Genomic DNA, 18,004 nt, shown 5'->3' with positions numbered 1-18,004 from the left:
TAAATAATTTTGAGGAGTACAGTAATAGATGTGACATAATGGAAAACGAATAATAGCGACTAATAAAAATATTATGCTATAAACAGAAATTCATCATTTGCCAATGACCCAGAAGGAAAAAGGAGCAGATTTTGATCCCAATATGATCATCAGCCATCACCGAGGTGCAGATTTAGAAAAACGCAACGTCCTAGTAGGATAAGTCAGCAGAAATATGGTAGAGATGGGGAAGTAATGTAAAAAGAAGCAGAAAACCTTCAACTGAAACTCTCAACATGTCAGTCATCTGCATTCAAGCAAGATGAGATGAAACTGGGAAAGACAGAACAATGCTTCCTGAGATGATTAGTGGAATGTCAATCCAGTTGTTTGATGGGTCTAAGGGAATGTGTGTTTTATGGTCCAGCAAAGAAAATACTGAGAAGGGTTTGTAAGAGGTGTGTATCAATATACTAAAGGTGAACTTAGGGAAAGGAAAGCTTTTGTAAAAGCTTTATTTATATGTAATCTGGCTATGAAAATCCTTAGGATGGGGCCCATAACAGTGGAGCAGCATATAAAATCCAAAACTGCCATCAAGCCACTTGCTCCAGTTCTGGCATCGGAACTGGGTAAATCACCCAAATTGCACCAATTGTATTTTTAGCTCTTTATGCAGTAAATGTAAAATGAAAGAATTAAAGCTGAACTGATTTGAATTTGCTAATGGTATGTGCACTGTACCCTCACTGTGCTGCAATCACAGGATGGCTGTGACCTCCAGGCTAGAAGAGAGGAGGCCATAATCTGGTTAAAAGGGTGTGTCTTAAGTTTTCCCATGGTTAGGGTATGTGAAAGAATGCATTGTGAGAAGAGAGGATCTGGAACAGGAGAGCATAGGAAATACATACTTAGGAGAAAATGGATGCAATGATCCCGAGATGGATTGTTCCTTTCTCCATTTTCTGTGATTCTGGAATAGGTAACACTATTAATGATCACACAGTTTTTAATAACTTCTTTTGTGCTTCAAAAAAAATGGGATGTTTTTCATTAGACCCTTTATGAATTAGAAAGGCAGGATTTTATGCCTGCTTTTATGTGCATAGATCAGTAAAGTCCTTATCCAGTCTGATGAGATCAATAAAAGTCTTTCTCCATGTCTTAAATGACTCCAAGAGCAAATCAAAACTCAGAATATATATTCAGGTCAATTGTTTTCTGGTTTTGTGATTAACACAGAGCAGAAATAAAAGGTTTGGGGCAAAATTCTGCTCACACTAACTTACTATATTTTACTTCAACTGCCCTCTTAAAGTCAAGGAGATTATTAATGAACTAGGTTTTTACTCAATGTCTCTAGAAGTTTTAATGTACCACAAGGGCTTCCTGCTTAAAAGGGAGCAAAGGTTCTACATTTTTACAATTCTAAATGTCCAAATTTCACTTACAAGGTCAGTAACTTTTTTTTATGATATTCATATTTTAGAATGTGAACACTTTTCGGTTTAAGCCAATGGAAATGCTTAATGTCTGATAATATGCAGAGCTATGGTTAAAACAGCATATGCTGAATGCAAAAATACATCATATTTATTTTATATTTTATTTTAGAACAAAAATTCTAAATACTGTAACATTCTATGAATGGGACCCGAAGGTCACACGCAGAATGTTACTTAGCTATTCATTTATTGGTTTCCAGAACAAAACACATGTGAAAATTGAATTTAGCTATACAGGCAGAACTGAAAATCTTCAAATTAAAAATTTGGGGATGTTGGAATGTGTAAGTACAGGTTAACGTATTCTGTCACGACTTAAACTCTTGTTTGTTTGGTTTTTCATTTCTTTCAGTTTGCTCCCAGTATTCTAGAGGAGTTTTTGCCATTTTTGGACTATATGACAAGAGATCAGTACATACCTTGACCTCATTCTGCAGCGCCTTGCACATCTCCCTCATCACGCCAAGTTTCCCCACAGAGGGTGAGAGTCAGTTTGTGCTGCAGCTGAGGCCATCCCTGCGGGGAGCCCTCCTGAGCTTGCTGGATCATTATGAATGGAACCGCTTTGTTTTCCTGTATGACACGGACCGAGGTAAGTTGTGACCCAGCTTTCTTATCTTTATTGTTCAAATGACTTTTGCAAGAGCTGTGAATTTTTATGTCCCATTGAGAGCTTGGGGAGTCAAATTTTAAGGGGCCTTTGACATGAAATACCTCTGACTGTGTAGCTGTGTTGCTGAAGCTAGAATTCCTTTCTCTGCAAAAATTAGATATTGCGTGTACATAGTATGTAAACAACCAGCCAAAGTCTGTGCTTTAAGTCTAGAATACTAAAACAACTAATGTTAGTGAAACAAAGACACAGTTCAATAAGCAGAATTTTACAGCACTGTTCACTCTTCAACTCACTTTGTAAGTGACAGCAGTACAAAGAAATAGAGAGGAACAACCACTTCTCTGCATCTGCAGTGGTCTAAGCTAAGATGCAAGTGAGCCTGTGGGACTTCCAAACTTTGGAAGGTCAAGGCACAGAAAGGGTCTACCCTCATGCTGTGTCAGAGTACTGGGGGCAGGAGGCAATACCTGCCAGGCATGAGATATCCACAGGCCAGCAGAGGGAGAGAGTGCTGCAGTAGCCTATCTTCTACTCCTTTCATCTGGAGTTCTCTCTGTGCTGGACTACACTTTTATAAAATACATAGTTCATTACAGAAAAGGGTACACTCTCTATCCACAGTCTCCATTCCACATCCCAGAGCATCTCAGAACTGGTAAAATGGTAAAAAACTACAAGTGCGTTACTACACCTCACCACTCAGTGAGGAATTGAGAGGTAAAATCTGTACTCCAAGTTGTGTGTTTGTTCTGCTGGCAAAGCCTTCTGCCTTTGTTTATGGAATAGGATTGAGCCAACATAGCTGAGCTTCTGTGAAAGAGGCAAGATTTTTATGTTGATGACTTGCTTTCAGGGGGGAAGCAAGCGGCATAGCTGTAGTCAAATAATTATTTTACTACAGCTGTTTCAATATAGTTTCCCATGTGGACAGTATATTCTGGAATTAAAGTGGCTTTATTCCAGTATAATTACTCTACAGTAGAAAGAGGGAATTATGTTAACCTAACTAAATCTGTTTAATTATTTGAGTACGGCTATAGAAGTCAATTTTCTCATATCTACAAGCACTAAATTTTAGCGAGTTTTTAGCTTGATATACTGCCTAAATACCTGAATTTAAAACAAAATTAATATGGAAGGAAGAAGTTTATATTGTTCCATAATTGTTTGTTGTTTTTAAACTAAATATTTTTTTTAATTCTTGCTGGACCCATAAAGGAAGTTCTGGGATTAGATAACTGGAAAGAGAAAAATGTAGTGGAATTTAGAAGTATTTCTACTCAAGATATAGTTATAGGTAAAAAGAAAACAAGCACATAATTACAGATGTGGTCCTATAAGTTCAGGAAATTGTTAAGAGAAGGAGTGCACAACCTTTCTCATCCAAATTCACACCCCTAATTAAATTGAGACATCATTTTTAAGCATGAGGTATCACACCAAGGACAGTTTCAAAATGCAGTCTTTAGCAGCATGGTTAATAAATGATTCTTATGGCACTGAACTCAGCAACTCTGAACTCATCAGCATGTCTTTGATAAAGAGATGACATTTGCCAGCTTGGATGCAGGAGGTGTGTCATGTGAAAAGTGGGAGTTTAGATTTTTGTCTGTCAGTATCCTCGGTAGAGTTGAGACCCTGGTGCCCAGCAGTCTGTCAGCATCTCGTAATGAGACCCTTTGCCAGCAGATTTGCAAGATCAGAGGGTACCTCAACCTTCTTTGTTAGGGGGAACTCAACAGAGCCAAGACCCCTCAGGGCGTCCTGCAACTGGTGTTTTCCACTGCTGGCAACTGCAAGGAACAGTTTACAGAGTAACACTTCTTATTAATACAAATTGTAACAGATTTATAAGGTTCGAAGGTTGTCGGTGATAGTGTCTACTTCAAAAATATGTTTTAAAGCAATCTACTGATACATACATTAAGCAAGCACAAGCTCTGATATGAAGCAATCTAACTAATATGCTGTGGGGTGAGCACAAGCTAAAGCTCTACTCCAAAAAGCAGCATTTAACACGCATAGAGTATATTTCTCACCCAAGAGGTCCTTCTTGGGGGGGAGAAGACGGACTCAGCCTATTGACTGATCCCAGCAGTTTTGGTGGAGGTCTTCGCACACTTTCCCCCTATCCCCAACTTACTTTTATACTATTTTCTTTATGTTTGGGTGGAGTTTGAGTGTCTCTAGTCATAAATAACTTTTATTTCTGATTGGTGTATTTAATTGGGGGGGCAGTGGTCGTGGTTTGATACCTGAGGAGGGGGTTCGACATGATTTTTGCTTTCAGCAGCAGAACATCTTGATTCTCCCTTATCAGACAGATACTGTATGGTCTCAGTACCACAATGTTCTCCCATTCTGTTGGGATTAGAATGGAGGGAGGCCACATAGCCTCCACTTTGTTCCACACTCCGTTCTGTTTCTGTGAGCAGATGTTTATCGTTGTACTGGGGAGCATGTCAACCTCAGTCCATCAGGGAGCTGCAGCTGCTTTTTACCTTAAAATTCTGAATCCCCTCTAGGTTTAACTCTATCCATCATCCCATAGGGTGGGATGACACTATCCACTACATTGGATAGTGTCTCAAATTCTAAATAGGTCTTGTGATGCAGTTTAATGCAGGAGAAAATAAGATTCAATGCATCTTTTGGTATTAAGATTAATATAAAGACACATAACTGCTGAATAAATTTTCACTACCTTTACACGAGAAAATTTAAACGTGGACTTGAGATATGATAAAAAAAGTAAACATCATCTCTTACTCACAGAGTAACTGGAAAAAGAAAAAAAATCATTAATGTTGAGTCATAGGGTCTTCGTCAGTGAGGCCTGAAATTAACCTTGTCCAGATTTTTGCCAGAGATCCTTCCTTTACATGCCAGATGATAGTCTCGCTGTCTCTCTGAGCAGCCTCCTCAAAGCAAATTGAAGGAAGGTGAATCCCCTCAGGCTTTTGGTTTTGTTACTGGGCCTGCAAGTTATCTTTGCAGCTTGACTGGGAAGCTATGAATAAGCTCTTATGGGGGAAGGTAAGCAATATGCATAGATTCCAGCCCAACACAGTAGGTGTCTGTGAAGAAGGCAGTATTTAGCAGCTATCAGTACTGTAAAAGGCAGAAATCCTTGGCAGAAGGCAGTATGATGACATTAACTTAGGCAAGCCTTCATCAGCAGTGGTGGGCAAATGCATGTTGTTTTCAGACCTGCTCTCCTGGAGCTTTTCCATCCTCCTTGTTTCTTGGTTTGGTTGCATACAATTACTACTTGCTCTTAGGGGTTGAAGAATTAAGTACTATTACTGAGTTAGGTTTCTCTGCTGTATCATTCCGTTCAACTCTTTGCCACTGGGAGCATCTATGTTAACATTTCATTTCAGGTCAGGAATGCACTTTTGTCGAAACTCTCCGTGTTGTTCCCACTTACTGCTCTGGAATTTACACCATATAGTAGTCTTGGACCTCACAAACTCTGATGAGGTGGTGACTTCAGCTATTATGTTAAACCTTCCTTTCTGATGTTCTGCCAAACTCACAGTCTGGAAAATCACTGTCCTGTGACAGGATGCAGATACTAGGAAGAATGGCAAAAATACAAAATTAATTGGATCTAGCAGGGGACATTATAGAAAAGGAGAGCAGGTTTTTCAGAAGGCATTAGACCTAAGAGAAAGATGAAGGAAAATTCAGCTCATTATTTAACAGGGGAAAGTGAGCAAGGAGAGAGTGACACCGGAAGCTAAAGACTGAAGGGTACTTTTATTTCAATACATTCCTCTTTCTCTTGCCCTGCTTCCACAAAAAGGTTTAATTATGACCCAGTGCTTAATACAATTAATATTAACAGCAAAGTGCCAGGAACACAGACAGAACAGGGAAAAAGCACACTGTAGAACAACGAGTTATGCAAAGCATAGTAGAAAGGGCTGAAATGAAAACTATGCCTCCTTGAGATACCCAGAGGAAAGGGAAGTCCAGGGTGGGAGAAGTGTTCAGTTAATATTTGATGTGACCTCTAAAGGGAATTAAGTGAAAGAAACAAATGAGTACACCAGAAGAACATTCAGTTTATATATGTTGCTTTATTGTGTTTGAGAGGTATTTAGTTTAAAAAGAGGCATACAATTAAAGGAAGCTGTGTATCTACAAATCCATGGGATTTTTGACCTGGCACAAGTGTGCCTACTGTACGATTTTGATAGTTGACAACAACATTTTCTGGCACCAAAAAGAAAAATTTGGACCCTGAAACCACAGAAGAAGGCTGGAGAGGTGTGAGAAGCTGTTAAAGAATAAAATCATAGAATCATTTGGATTGAAAAAAACCCTTAAGGTCATCCAGTCCAAACATTACCCTACCATTGCCAATATGAAATATAGAATTGAGAGGTGCAAGAATCAAGCCTACAAGAGGTCAGTGTTAGTTTTCCACACTGTGTGCAACTTTAGTGAGACCTGAAATGGCTGAAGTTGCTAGTAAAACTGCAGAGATTACCCAGAGCTAAGGGATCCCAGAGTGGAGTGGTACAGGGGCTGTAGAGCAGCATGGGACACATGGAAGATGAGGGAGGATGGCAGCCAGCAAGCTGGAAACTGTTTTCACAAGATTTCAGCATCCATTTGAACTCAACTGTGTTTCCCAGCAAGGGTTTTCAACCCCTGACTGTGATAAAGAGCAGTAGCACAAAGAGTAGAGCTACCAGCTGGCCTAACAGTTGGTTCACTAGAGGCAAGGACTGTAAAATAGTTATATTCTCTAGAAATTAGGGATCGCATGTGACCCTGTCTATGTGCCTTGTTAATGCTTTTTTTTTTCTGTTGCTTGTTGTAATTACATGTTCATAAAGCCAACTCAGTCCTGGTTGCGGGTGAGAAAAATTCACCTACTGTGCAAAAGGTAAATTTAATTTTCCCATATTTCTGGATAGTGTTTTTATAGCAACTCCTTTAAAGTTGAAACTGTTCTGTTCTATGACAATCTAAACCTGGCAAGTCCTGGTGGCCTGTTAGAATTAATCCTACAGTACACAGTGTAATAATCTCTAGGCTTTTGTCTCTAAGGACTTGTGGGGGATAGATCAGTCCCAGGTGAGAACAGGAAATGTCTGGAGAAGGCAAAAAATGGTGCAGGAAATTTAAAGCTCTCCCTCTTATACTGAGCGATATTATGGAGTTGTTTATTTATAATCAGTTTATCAGGCTAATCTAATTTTCTCATTTGGCAGAGTAGCTGGCCCAGCAGTAAGCATTAGGTTTGGTTGTATCCATGATTGCTAACTCCAGTGATATTGCCTCAGGACTGACATTCTCACAGAAAGGAAAAAAAAAAAAAAAGAGAAAATAGAGGTTCAGCTATAGCACGGCAATTTTAAAAGCAGAAACCATAACCCCAAATTTTTTACTAATTACACATTTCAAAAGTAAGAGCTGGTCTCAGGTGAGGTGCAAGGGATTTGTCTTTGAATTTGCATGACAGCACAGAGAATGGCTTTGGTGGGTACCCAGCCTGACCAAGGTATGATATGACTGGTTAAGGGTTCAAAGTGATCCTGTTAAATAGATAGATCAAGAAGGTGAAATGTGATGAAGGTGGTACAAAGGATAAACCAAGTAGGGAAGAGTCAAAGGTACAAATACAAAGTGCAGAGTAACTGTCTCAGCACTAGTATGGTGGGAAATGTTTCAGGAGTTCCTGATCCATAAGAATGATGTAGGTACAGAAAGCTATATTGTTTCCAATAAAGTAGCTGTTACTTTGAAATTTAGAAAAAGAATGTTCATGTGAGAAATGAAAGCTGAAAAGAAAGCTATCTCTTCATATTGCTGGCTATGCTGCTTTGTCACATGTTGAGATTTCCACTGCAAAAGAAATAAAAAAATTTCAGTAAGCTGAATAAATGGAATGTGATCAAGTGGACAAGACACATAGAAAAAAACTTGATGACAGCAGTGTGTCCCACCACTTTTCCCTTGTCCTTAGAAAGCACCAGAAATGACTGAACATTAGATCGAGGTTGAAATTAACAGAAAACATGGGTTTTGAAATCAATATACTGTTCTCAGTTATATCAATGGCCTTTGGTATAAGCATGGCACAAGGATCAGATATCCATTGCTGGCATGGCACTGTAGTCACTGACCACCACATACAGATATGTTTCAAGGGTCCAGAGGAGAGGAAGAATATTTTTAAAAAAACCCAAACATGACCTGTAGGAAAAAGCTTTACAAATTGAGATTTATTGGTTTTTTTTTTTTAATTCTGGGACAATTAAGGAGCAAAGATCAACTCTTTGTACCTACTGAGATCAAGGCAAGAAATAGAATTATATAGGCATATTTAAAGTGTTACTAGGAAAAAATGTTTCAATAAGGTTTGAATAAGCTGATGATATTCTTACCACTAGAGTAGGATTGTTACCACTAGAGGTTTTAAAGAAGAGGTTAGTAAATATCTGCAGTGGCAATCTGCTTTGCTCATCCACCCCAGATGATCTCTTATGTCCATCCCTTCAGGATTTATATTCATGTAATTTTCATGATTTCTCTGGGAAATTGGGAATGGCTTCTTTACAGTAGTTGGGAAACTGAAAAAATAATTTTCTACTATTGAATGACTTTCAATAATATATTATTGCTATTCAATTATATAGCCTTTTTTAAACATTTAGTAGGTTCTGTTATTCAAAACCCAGATCAAAAACATTCTAAGTGATCTAGGTATAAACACTGTAAAATCAGGTTGAAGGACTATAATTGTAATATGGTACTCAGTAAGTTAAGTTACCATTAGCTGAGCATTTAGGCAATGAAAGAATTGGCCCTAGATCAAGCTTTATTTGACATTTTTACTACACTTCTGAACAAATTTGTCAATGTCTCAGTAATGAAAAAAGTGGTAATAAAATAGCAAGTTATACAGTTATTTTAATACCTCAGTTGAAAGAACTAATCTTACTAAAGCCAGTAGTAATATAAATATATAACCTCCACATTTATCTGCATAAAAATACTGATTCAAGCCTCTTATTTGTGAAGTAATTTACAAGGACAAAGTGTTTCTAATAAAAAAGCAAATTGCAGGTGAATGTGCAACATAATACTGAAAAAAGTTATTTTGACACCAAGTTCTCTTTAGTTATTGTTTTCTGCATAGCAATGTTAAGCCCAAACTTGCATTGCTCTTGCCTTAACCTGCTAGAATGTCACAGGGTGTTTCAGGTAATCCTGAGAAACAAGCTATGTGCTGGATTGTAAAGATTATGTTGGGAATCTGGCTTTGTTCAGTCGCAGTCATCCAGTTGGTCTTGGTCTCCTTTTCATTACAATCACCAGGAAGAATTTGGAAGGATTCCCACAATAAGGATTTTTTGTCCTACTGACCTTTGGCAAAATGTCAGACAATAAAAGACAAACAGAAGTTCATGATTGTGTCCACTAAAAATGAAAGGTTTTTACCTGCATCATGCAGTTATGTCCCAAATCTTTATGAAATAAAGATCAGTGCTATCATGACATTGCAGAAGTATTGGTATTTTGTATTCCAGAAAACAAACAGCATCCAATACCTGGTCTCATAGTGTTTATTAGACTTCTATAACATCTGGTCCATAAGTTTGAACTTTTCCATATTTTATGTCTTTACAATTCTTGAGGTCAAAATCATGTTCTTTCAGTATATCAGCTGTTAACCTATTTCAGAGTAAATCCATTAAGTACAGTGGTCAAACTGGTTTGGAGTTGCAGTAGCCCAGATACATCCCAGGAGTAGGATGGCACTTAGGTTGTAGGTAAACAGGAAAAAATACTCACTAGATTTGATAAAAAGCTGTTTGTCTTCAACAAATACTCTACATGGGCAGTGAATCATGTCATACATATTAGGATCGCATTACCACTGTGTTTATTATTTACCAAAGTCATATTGTAATTTTGCACAGGCCAATCTGAACTGATACACAAAACATAGAGAAAAAAATGCTTTATCAAATATCAGTGAGTTTAGAAAACTGTACTAATTCCGACATATGATCTGCTGCTGTCTGTACTCCATAACAGTAAATTCCACGTTTTTAATGAAATAGAGTAATATACGTTATTCATCAGTAATTGGTTTGAAGCAGATTTTGTTTTGCCAGTGTTAGATCGTTAATAATTATACCAGCAACATGCCAGCTGTCCTCATCTTCTCAGCAGGTGGTAGCAGCTTGAAAATATAGGTAGTAAATGCACACATGAAACTAAAATATGACTGGATCCTAACATCAGCATCAGTAATGATACCGTGACTTTCCACCTTCCACTTTTCTTACCACCAAAGAGAAGCAGTAATGGTAAACCAGAAGGGTCATCATTTAATTCACTATATGTGAAAAATCTTCCAAGAGCTTTTGGATTGCTTTATTAAGTAGAAGCACTCTTCTTCTTGGTTGAAATGATTGAACATTAGATCAAGGTTGAAATTAACAGAAAACATGGGTTTTGAAATCAAAAGCTGATCATCAAGTGTACAGATGAGTCGCTTGACTTTGATATTCCGTGTAAGATGTGGATCAAACTAAGCTGCATCAGAACTTTTCTGTGTGTTTGGTCATCTAGCTAAACACTCAGAATATGGAGTGCAGCCTAATATGTGAATGTCATAGAAATATATAAATCAGAAAACCTTAAATAAGCTGCTGCTCATTATATTCCTGATCTGAAGAATTTGCTTTCCTTACTCTGAGTTAGTGGATGCCATGGAGAAGACAAGAGACTCATGATATTTTAAATATTGCTTTTTAAGTTGCCATGACAGTGAATCAGCTTTGCCCTTTAAATGATTTGTTTGTGACAGTGTTGTAGAATCCTTAGAGCTAAATTCTTTTCTTAGTAGCATTTATCTCAGTTTTGCACATGTGTAACTCAAGAGTATGCTTTTAACTTCTATATGCTTTTATATTCCAACATTCTAATGTAAATAACATTACTACTTCCATTGGCTTGTTCTAATAATATCAGAGAATTGCATTTACAGAACCTGGCACAAATAGCTAATTTGTTGTTACCTGCATATGTAATGTATTCCTTTAAATGGAAACATATTTTTAGCTGTTTTTTAGCTGTATTTACTTGAGAGCAGGGCAGTGTGGTCTGTAATTCTGAATATCTCTTCCCATTTATTTAAGAGGTTTTCCATACAAGGACGTTATACCGCTGTTAAGAAAGGAAGTAACTTTATACCGTTTTTTCTGTAAAAAAATCTGCTGTGTTGTTATTTTTCCTCTAGATTGTCTGCATAGAAAAGTTAAGTTCAGTTGCTTTACGAGGTACAAAAAGCAACTCTGAGCACATTTCTGTGTATGTGCTGTACCTGAGTATGTGAGTACATATTGAATATGTAATGAGTAGCAATTTTAGTTACTTGCCACATACAGATGAGCCATAATGAAAGGTCTGAATACTGTGTGTTAGGAACTACTTGCTTTAAAAATTGATTTTATTATTATTTGGTCCCAAATAAGAGGAGGTGGTTTATACGCATGCTAATTGGACTTGTATTCATCTTTTCCGTGAATTAAACAAGTTACTTCCAGAGAATAAGTTATTACGCAGAAATTTGTGTTGTGATTCACTGATATTTAGCTTTCATATTAGTCTTAAGGGTAGACTCTGTCCTTCCTTACATATATCTACATCAGTGGTATCGTAATTGACAGAACCTTCTAGAAGCTATTTTCAGTGAAGGGACTGTGGCAGCCTTACATCAGCATAACCAAGAGCATCTTTTCTGAGTCTGAGGCTTTCCTATGTCACCACTACTCATTGGTCAGTAGTAACACTGCAGACATTTGATAGATACAACATCCAGCAGCGTGGACCTCCAAAGAAGGCCTTGAAAAGACTCAGACAAGGAAGCCAGCCACACATCCAAATGCTTGTGCTTTAGAAATTTCTTTCAGTATGGACATCCGAGTCCTGCAGCTGCTGTACATAGCCTTTTATATGGCCACAGGTGTTGGCTTCAGTGCTGGAGCACGGAGTGGTAGCAAACAAAGGGGAGTATAGTCAATGCTGCCAGAGACCAGACATAGTGCCAGTTTAATACTGAATGTAAAACAAATACTTGTGCCAATTTGTTTTGAAATGCGTTTTTAGTTAGAAAAATTAGCTTGTCTTTTGAGAACGTTATCTCTGTGTAGATGAATGTTCCAACTATAAAGAAGGCTTTTTAAAAATAAAAATAAACAAAATATAGACTTACAAATATCAAAACCTACTATTCTATTATTTATGCCCTTGTTGTTTAAAAAAGAATCAAAATGTATAAGACTGATTTGATTCTTCATGATCCCTCCTTGACATATTTTGTGAGACATTTATCCCTTATGTAGTGTGACTTACTTCTCCAGAGCTGGAGCATGAAGTCAAGGTAATTCTGCATAAGAATAAATCTCTGTTTATATTCAAAAGCATTTCTGGAGTTGCACATTCTTGATTTGGTTGATTGAACTGTCATTCTATCATTTTCTGCTTCTGTAAAGAATGCATATTTCAACATATTCAGATATTCACTATTCTGAGATGCATTTTGCCTGTAAGTGAAATGTATTTTAGGCGTTTCTCTTTTAAATTACAGCTGAATCCTATTTGCATACGTATTTATACAAATAATTTGTCTTTGGTCAATTCCAAAAGGAGTAGTTGAAGTCTAGAGATCCTTTTAAAATGATTGACTACTTATCACAGTACTACAGCTGCTATTTCTGCCTCTGTACAGGGAATTTCCTGCACTAGTATTTACAGATAATAGCATTTACAGCTGCTTCTGTTACCAAAATTGCAATGCATGTTTGAGGTATTTAGAATTTTTAAATTGGAAAGAGATTTACCAAAGGGTCCTTTAATCCTAAGGTCTTAAAATCCCTCTTTTGTACTACTACCTTGGTGGGTTTTAATATTAATGCACACCTGGATGCAGCAGGAAGTTTTCCTTTGGACGAGGGACATACATTTTGTTCCAGTGTGACTTGTGCTACAAATGGCAAGCAGAACATTTATTGTAGTTTTCAGATCTGTGCATAAAGGATGAAAGTGTCACCAGAGAGAAGGGCTGTGAATGCAAAACTGGCTGCTAGTCTAGGTCCTTATAACAAATACGCATTTTATGTTAATCCATCACTGGGAAAAAAAGAAAGAAACTATCCTGGAAGTAAGGACTTGTATCCTAGACCATCCCTCCCCTAAGGGAGAGTCAAATCAGCATGGGACAGTTAGCTTTGGAATATCCTGCGTAGATGCTTTCATTTCATAAAAGGTATTGGAGCTAATTCTCCTCTGTACAGAGTTCAGAATAATAACACTAAATAACAAATTTCGAGTGTACATACACATAATAAACAAGTCTTAAATACAGAAAGATAATTATCAATATTTCAAAGAAGTCCCTCATACCGGAGAAATGTGTTTGCAGATGCTTTTATAAAATGATTTTATATATATGAATTAAATCAAGTGGAAACGAAGCAGTTTGCTCTGTTAGTAACTTGGTAAAAGCAAGGTATTATGCTATCTCTGTATTCAAATATATCCTTCCTGTAAAAAACAAAGTACTGTCCTTTATGTAATAGGGTAAGGATAGATTCAAATAGGTCTAAATTACTCAAAGTACTCTTAAGAATCTTTAACTATTGACAGTGAAATAAGGCTGCTTTGACAAAATTACCTTATAAACAGAGTTTGCATTTAGAGTACAAAACAGGTCATGAACCTTACCCTTAAAAACAAATGACTATCCCAATCGCAGACCTTTAAATTATTTTTGTGGAGGATCTCCTTTTGTTTGTATTGAGGGTGTGGATGGCTTTTTGTCATTTTGTTTATATATATACATATGTGTATATATATAAATATATATGTCTAATAATATTTATATCTCCTAGCTTCTTCTGGATGCAGAACAGCTGAAGTCATTTAAATATCAAAAATCTTGTCTGACAAGTTCAGATAATACCACTGAAAAATCTTCTAGCAGCAATTTTATATTATATTTTCTTTTTAATTTATATTTTCATTCTTATTAAACATTATATTAAAAACAGACTGCTTTTACAATCTTCAACTAATATGTCTCAATGTCTCCATTATTTTGTTTCAAAACTATTCAAAACAAGAAACTCATCTAAACCGGCGTTTTCCCATGAAAAGCGTTTTGATATTTATTTTTGAAAGAAACAGTTTGAGGGAAAATGTCCCAGCTAATTCTATCGAATAATTGTTTTACTGAGAAAAGAATATCCTTCTTCTGAAGTTTTTCTTAAAAAAAAGATTTAAAATACCAGCAAGTCACTGCATATATCTTTTTGTTTGTGCCTTGTGCTAGATTGATTTCACATCCAAATTCTGCTTAAATAAGCAAAGCATTCTGCCAGGTATTTCCTAATGCAACTACATGCTCTTGATCTTGAGGCAGAATGAAAATCTCTGTTTCGAAGCCAAGGGTGACGTTCACAGTGTGCCTTTCTGCACAGGACTTCTATTGTCCTGTGAAACATCCCTCAAAAACCCCCACTTGATTCATCCTTCTCCTTCATGATCTGTTCATTTCCCCTTGTAAGAAGAGAAACTTTCTTTCTCCTCTGTATCAGAATATCCACTTATGGGTTCTGAATCCCATGTCTACATCATAGACTCTCTATAGAACTGAAGCAACTTTATCTTTGGTTGCTGCTGAAAACTCTGTTGGTAGGGCCTTCCAAAACTTGACTCAGCTATTTTGTTGCTCACACTTCCACGCTGCAGGGAAGTTTAACTATTTTCAACTGCATTATCTTGTGAACCACCTCTGGATCTACCTCTGCATTCCTGCTTTCACATATTTGCCCAGATTTATTGACTTGATTCTGCTTTGCTTTTCCTCCTTGATCGCTTAACATTGGCTTTTTTCTACAACTTCTTCTACTCCCTTTGCCACACTTTCCTTTTTCTATCAGTACAGTCCAGTAAGCTTGATTAATTTTCAGTTCTTATACATTATTTGAGAATCTGGGAGCATCCCACTGCCACCTGTTTTTATCTCTGCTATTCACAATTATCACAGATCAAGATTTTTAGCTTGAAAATTTAAAAAAACCCTATGTAATAAGACTTACCCTATGTAATAGTCTATGTCTGTGGCTGTCATAGAGAAAAAAATTGCAGTTTTGTCTCCAGGATGAACAAATAACTATCAATCCTTTTAATACATCAGTATTCCAGTTTGAATGACATGAAAAAATGAAAAAAAAGCCCCAACAACCAGATATTGACTGTTTTTTTTTTTTAAATTTAAATCGTTTCAGAAAGAGAAAGAATTACAGTTTTGATTTACTTTCTTTATCGCTGCTAAAAATGCATGAATCACCAAGCAGCAAAAAGAGAGGTTCACCACGTGCATTATCTTGTATCCTCAAATGCACTTCCAGGCTACCAGACGAGTGATAATAGGAAATGCATAGAGGTGCAGTATTTTGTCTGTACCAAAAGATGAATTCACAAGTAGCCTAAATGCCAAATTACATAATTTCTTCTCCCGCAAGTCAGGCACGTTGTGGTGGCCACCACACAGCTGCTGGCCTGGGCGACATCCAGGCAGACACAGTCACAATTGTCTCTTTTCATCTGGGTCATTCTGAATTTCCTCAACAGGAAATGGAACACAAGCAGAAAAGTTTTAAAAACATCCCAGACATGAATCAACAAAAACTCTGAACATCTGCTCATCAAAGCTCATCAGAAAACAGTGTATTTTATTTACACTACTCTTCTGGGTGTAGTGAGAATGCCTAATGAGGTTAGAGATCACTAGAAAATATTGCTGGTGTGAAGTGTCCATTCCACTTGCAGGATTGCTGGCCTGATGGACCCAAATGAAATATAGTGTATTTCTCTGCCATTTTATTATTTATTTTAGCATAAAGTGATATGATTTTATTAAAAAACACAGTTCACATCAAATCCAAGCTAGTTAAAAAAGGGTACAATATTTTAAAGAATATTTTAATTTCTTTTGAAGATAAATGGTTCTAGTAAATGTGGAAATCAGGATAACAGAAAGTGCAGTTAGTGGATTCATCATAGATGTGAGAAACATTTTCATGTGTAAGGAAATGCGGGCTCAGATCCTTAGATAGAGCAGCTGAACATAACCTACTGACAGCATCCTCCACTGCCAGGGAATTGGGCCACTGAGTTTAAATGTCTAATGTTATGTAGTTTTTCTGTTCCCCAGGACATATCCTATACTCTGTGCTCATTCAGGATTTATGAATCCATGTGTCCTCACAGGAAGTCGTAGTACTGGGGCAGGTCTAATTTCAGCTTTGTCCACAGTAAGAGCTCAGATACCCTTTTTTTCAGCAGTTGGTATCTTTCTGGAGCTACTTTCAAGCTATTACGCAGGGAATTGTTTAGCTCAAAGGTGGATACTGACCTGAGCTACTTCAGTTACTTCAGGGAGGGGTTCACCTCAGCTACAGTGAGAAAACATTGGCTTCCAGTGGCTTTGACCTTGTCCATGCAGATGTCCTCACACCTCTCTGCCTATCAAAAGGGAAACAAAATCCTTTGCAGGAGTAAAATTTGTTAGGGAGCAAAGGGAGTGTTTTTTACAGGGAGAGTAATTTTACTTGTGCACTGATTCTTGTCTTTTTTGGGCTTTTTCAACTGTGCCTGTCACCTTAGCATCAAAACACGACATACTGTTTCCTCCAAGATTTTTCTATTTGTGTCCATAGGAAAGTATCTTCCTTTTAAAGGAAGCAAATGTAGCACCCTGGTCACTCTCTTAAAGAGACAACTTGGAGATTATTCAGTTTTCTTAGTAAATTCCAGAAGCAGCAATACTTTCCTAGTGTTGATTTGGAGAAGAAGGACATCAGCAATGAATGACTGGAGCAGCTGTAAGTCACATAAGGGGTAATTATTTTTTGCAAGTGTGAAAGGGAATTTTATTCTGCATGTCTGCTGTGTAGCTACAAAATATTGCTGGCAATGCCAGAAAGGCTAAACACCTGCTAAAAAAAACTGTGAAGAAGATTATTTCTCCTTCTTACACATACACTTATGAAATACTTACTACACATTGGATCATCTCCAGTTTTTTTCTCTTTCTCTCAGCATTTTTCTAGCCATTGTTCACCTTCTGTGCCTGACCTGTGAAAAAGACATCTGCTTTGTAGAAAGGCCAAATATCAAAATATGACATGCTTCAGTTACCTTGTGCCAACCTTCTAGGATAAAACTTTTGTTTGTTTTTTAACCGACCCTCTTTTGATTTTTGTCACATGATTTTGTCATTAGGATGTGAGGCCAGTACTCTTTCCTGCTCCCTATCCCCCCTCATCAGGCTGGAAAGAGCTTCTTTCTGACTTCTCTCTACCTGTGCAGCTGTAAAGATGCTCTGCCAGCAATGCTAATGCTCCCTTGCCAGTTTTTAAACATTCTGCCAAGTAGAAAGAATTAATAACAAGATCTGAATCATCTCTAAAGTAACCCCTGTGTCCTATTCCTCCAGTATGATGTCATTTTTCAGCTCCTGTCTCGGATAATAAGAAGTATCTCTTATACCCTCAACTGAGAAGTGTGTCAGGGTGGGCCACACCATTTATTCAGACTACCCTTTTGCCTTTGCAGCTCTAAACGTTTAAAAACCTTTAGGCCAGATTTTACAGTCCATGTCGTGCTGCTCAGCTGGTGCAAAGTGGATGGACTCCAGCCAAACCTGGCGAGTGGCCACAGCCTTCCCCTTGTGCCCGTGAAGGCAGCTGGGAAAGGGCAGCATGGTTTGTGTCCTCACAGCTTCTCCATGGTGTTGCACGTGAGGCAGTGCAGCCTCAGGCCCACACCACCCTTGGAGGGGAGCCCTGGGCTGGGCTCAGCCCTG

The 18,004-nt window shown here is 37.5% G+C and overlaps 1 protein-coding gene across 10 annotated transcripts in view; it reads left to right on the top strand.

Moving 5' to 3' along the window:
• Positions 1–18,004, top strand: part of GRIA4 (glutamate ionotropic receptor AMPA type subunit 4) — a 218,705-nt gene that overhangs the window by 71,822 nt on the left and 128,879 nt on the right. For all 10 annotated transcript variants that reach the window (XR_001875005.1, XM_017816029.1, XM_017816031.1 and 7 more), the window contains exon 3: positions 1,837–2,076. Coding sequence is in view for 9 of the 10 variants with exons in the window: in XM_017816029.1 (XP_017671518.1) it covers positions 1,837–2,076 (240 nt within the window). In the remaining variant the exon portion in view is untranslated. The remainder of the gene's footprint in view (positions 1–1,836; positions 2,077–18,004) is intronic.

Source organism: Lepidothrix coronata, unplaced genomic scaffold (genome assembly GCF_001604755.1).
Source record: "Lepidothrix coronata isolate B3197 unplaced genomic scaffold, Lepidothrix_coronata-1.0 Scaffold53, whole genome shotgun sequence".
Lineage (NCBI taxonomy): Eukaryota > Metazoa > Chordata > Aves > Passeriformes > Pipridae > Lepidothrix > Lepidothrix coronata.
Note: the sequence above shows the minus strand (reverse complement) of the source record. Positions and strands in the feature narration are given on the sequence as shown.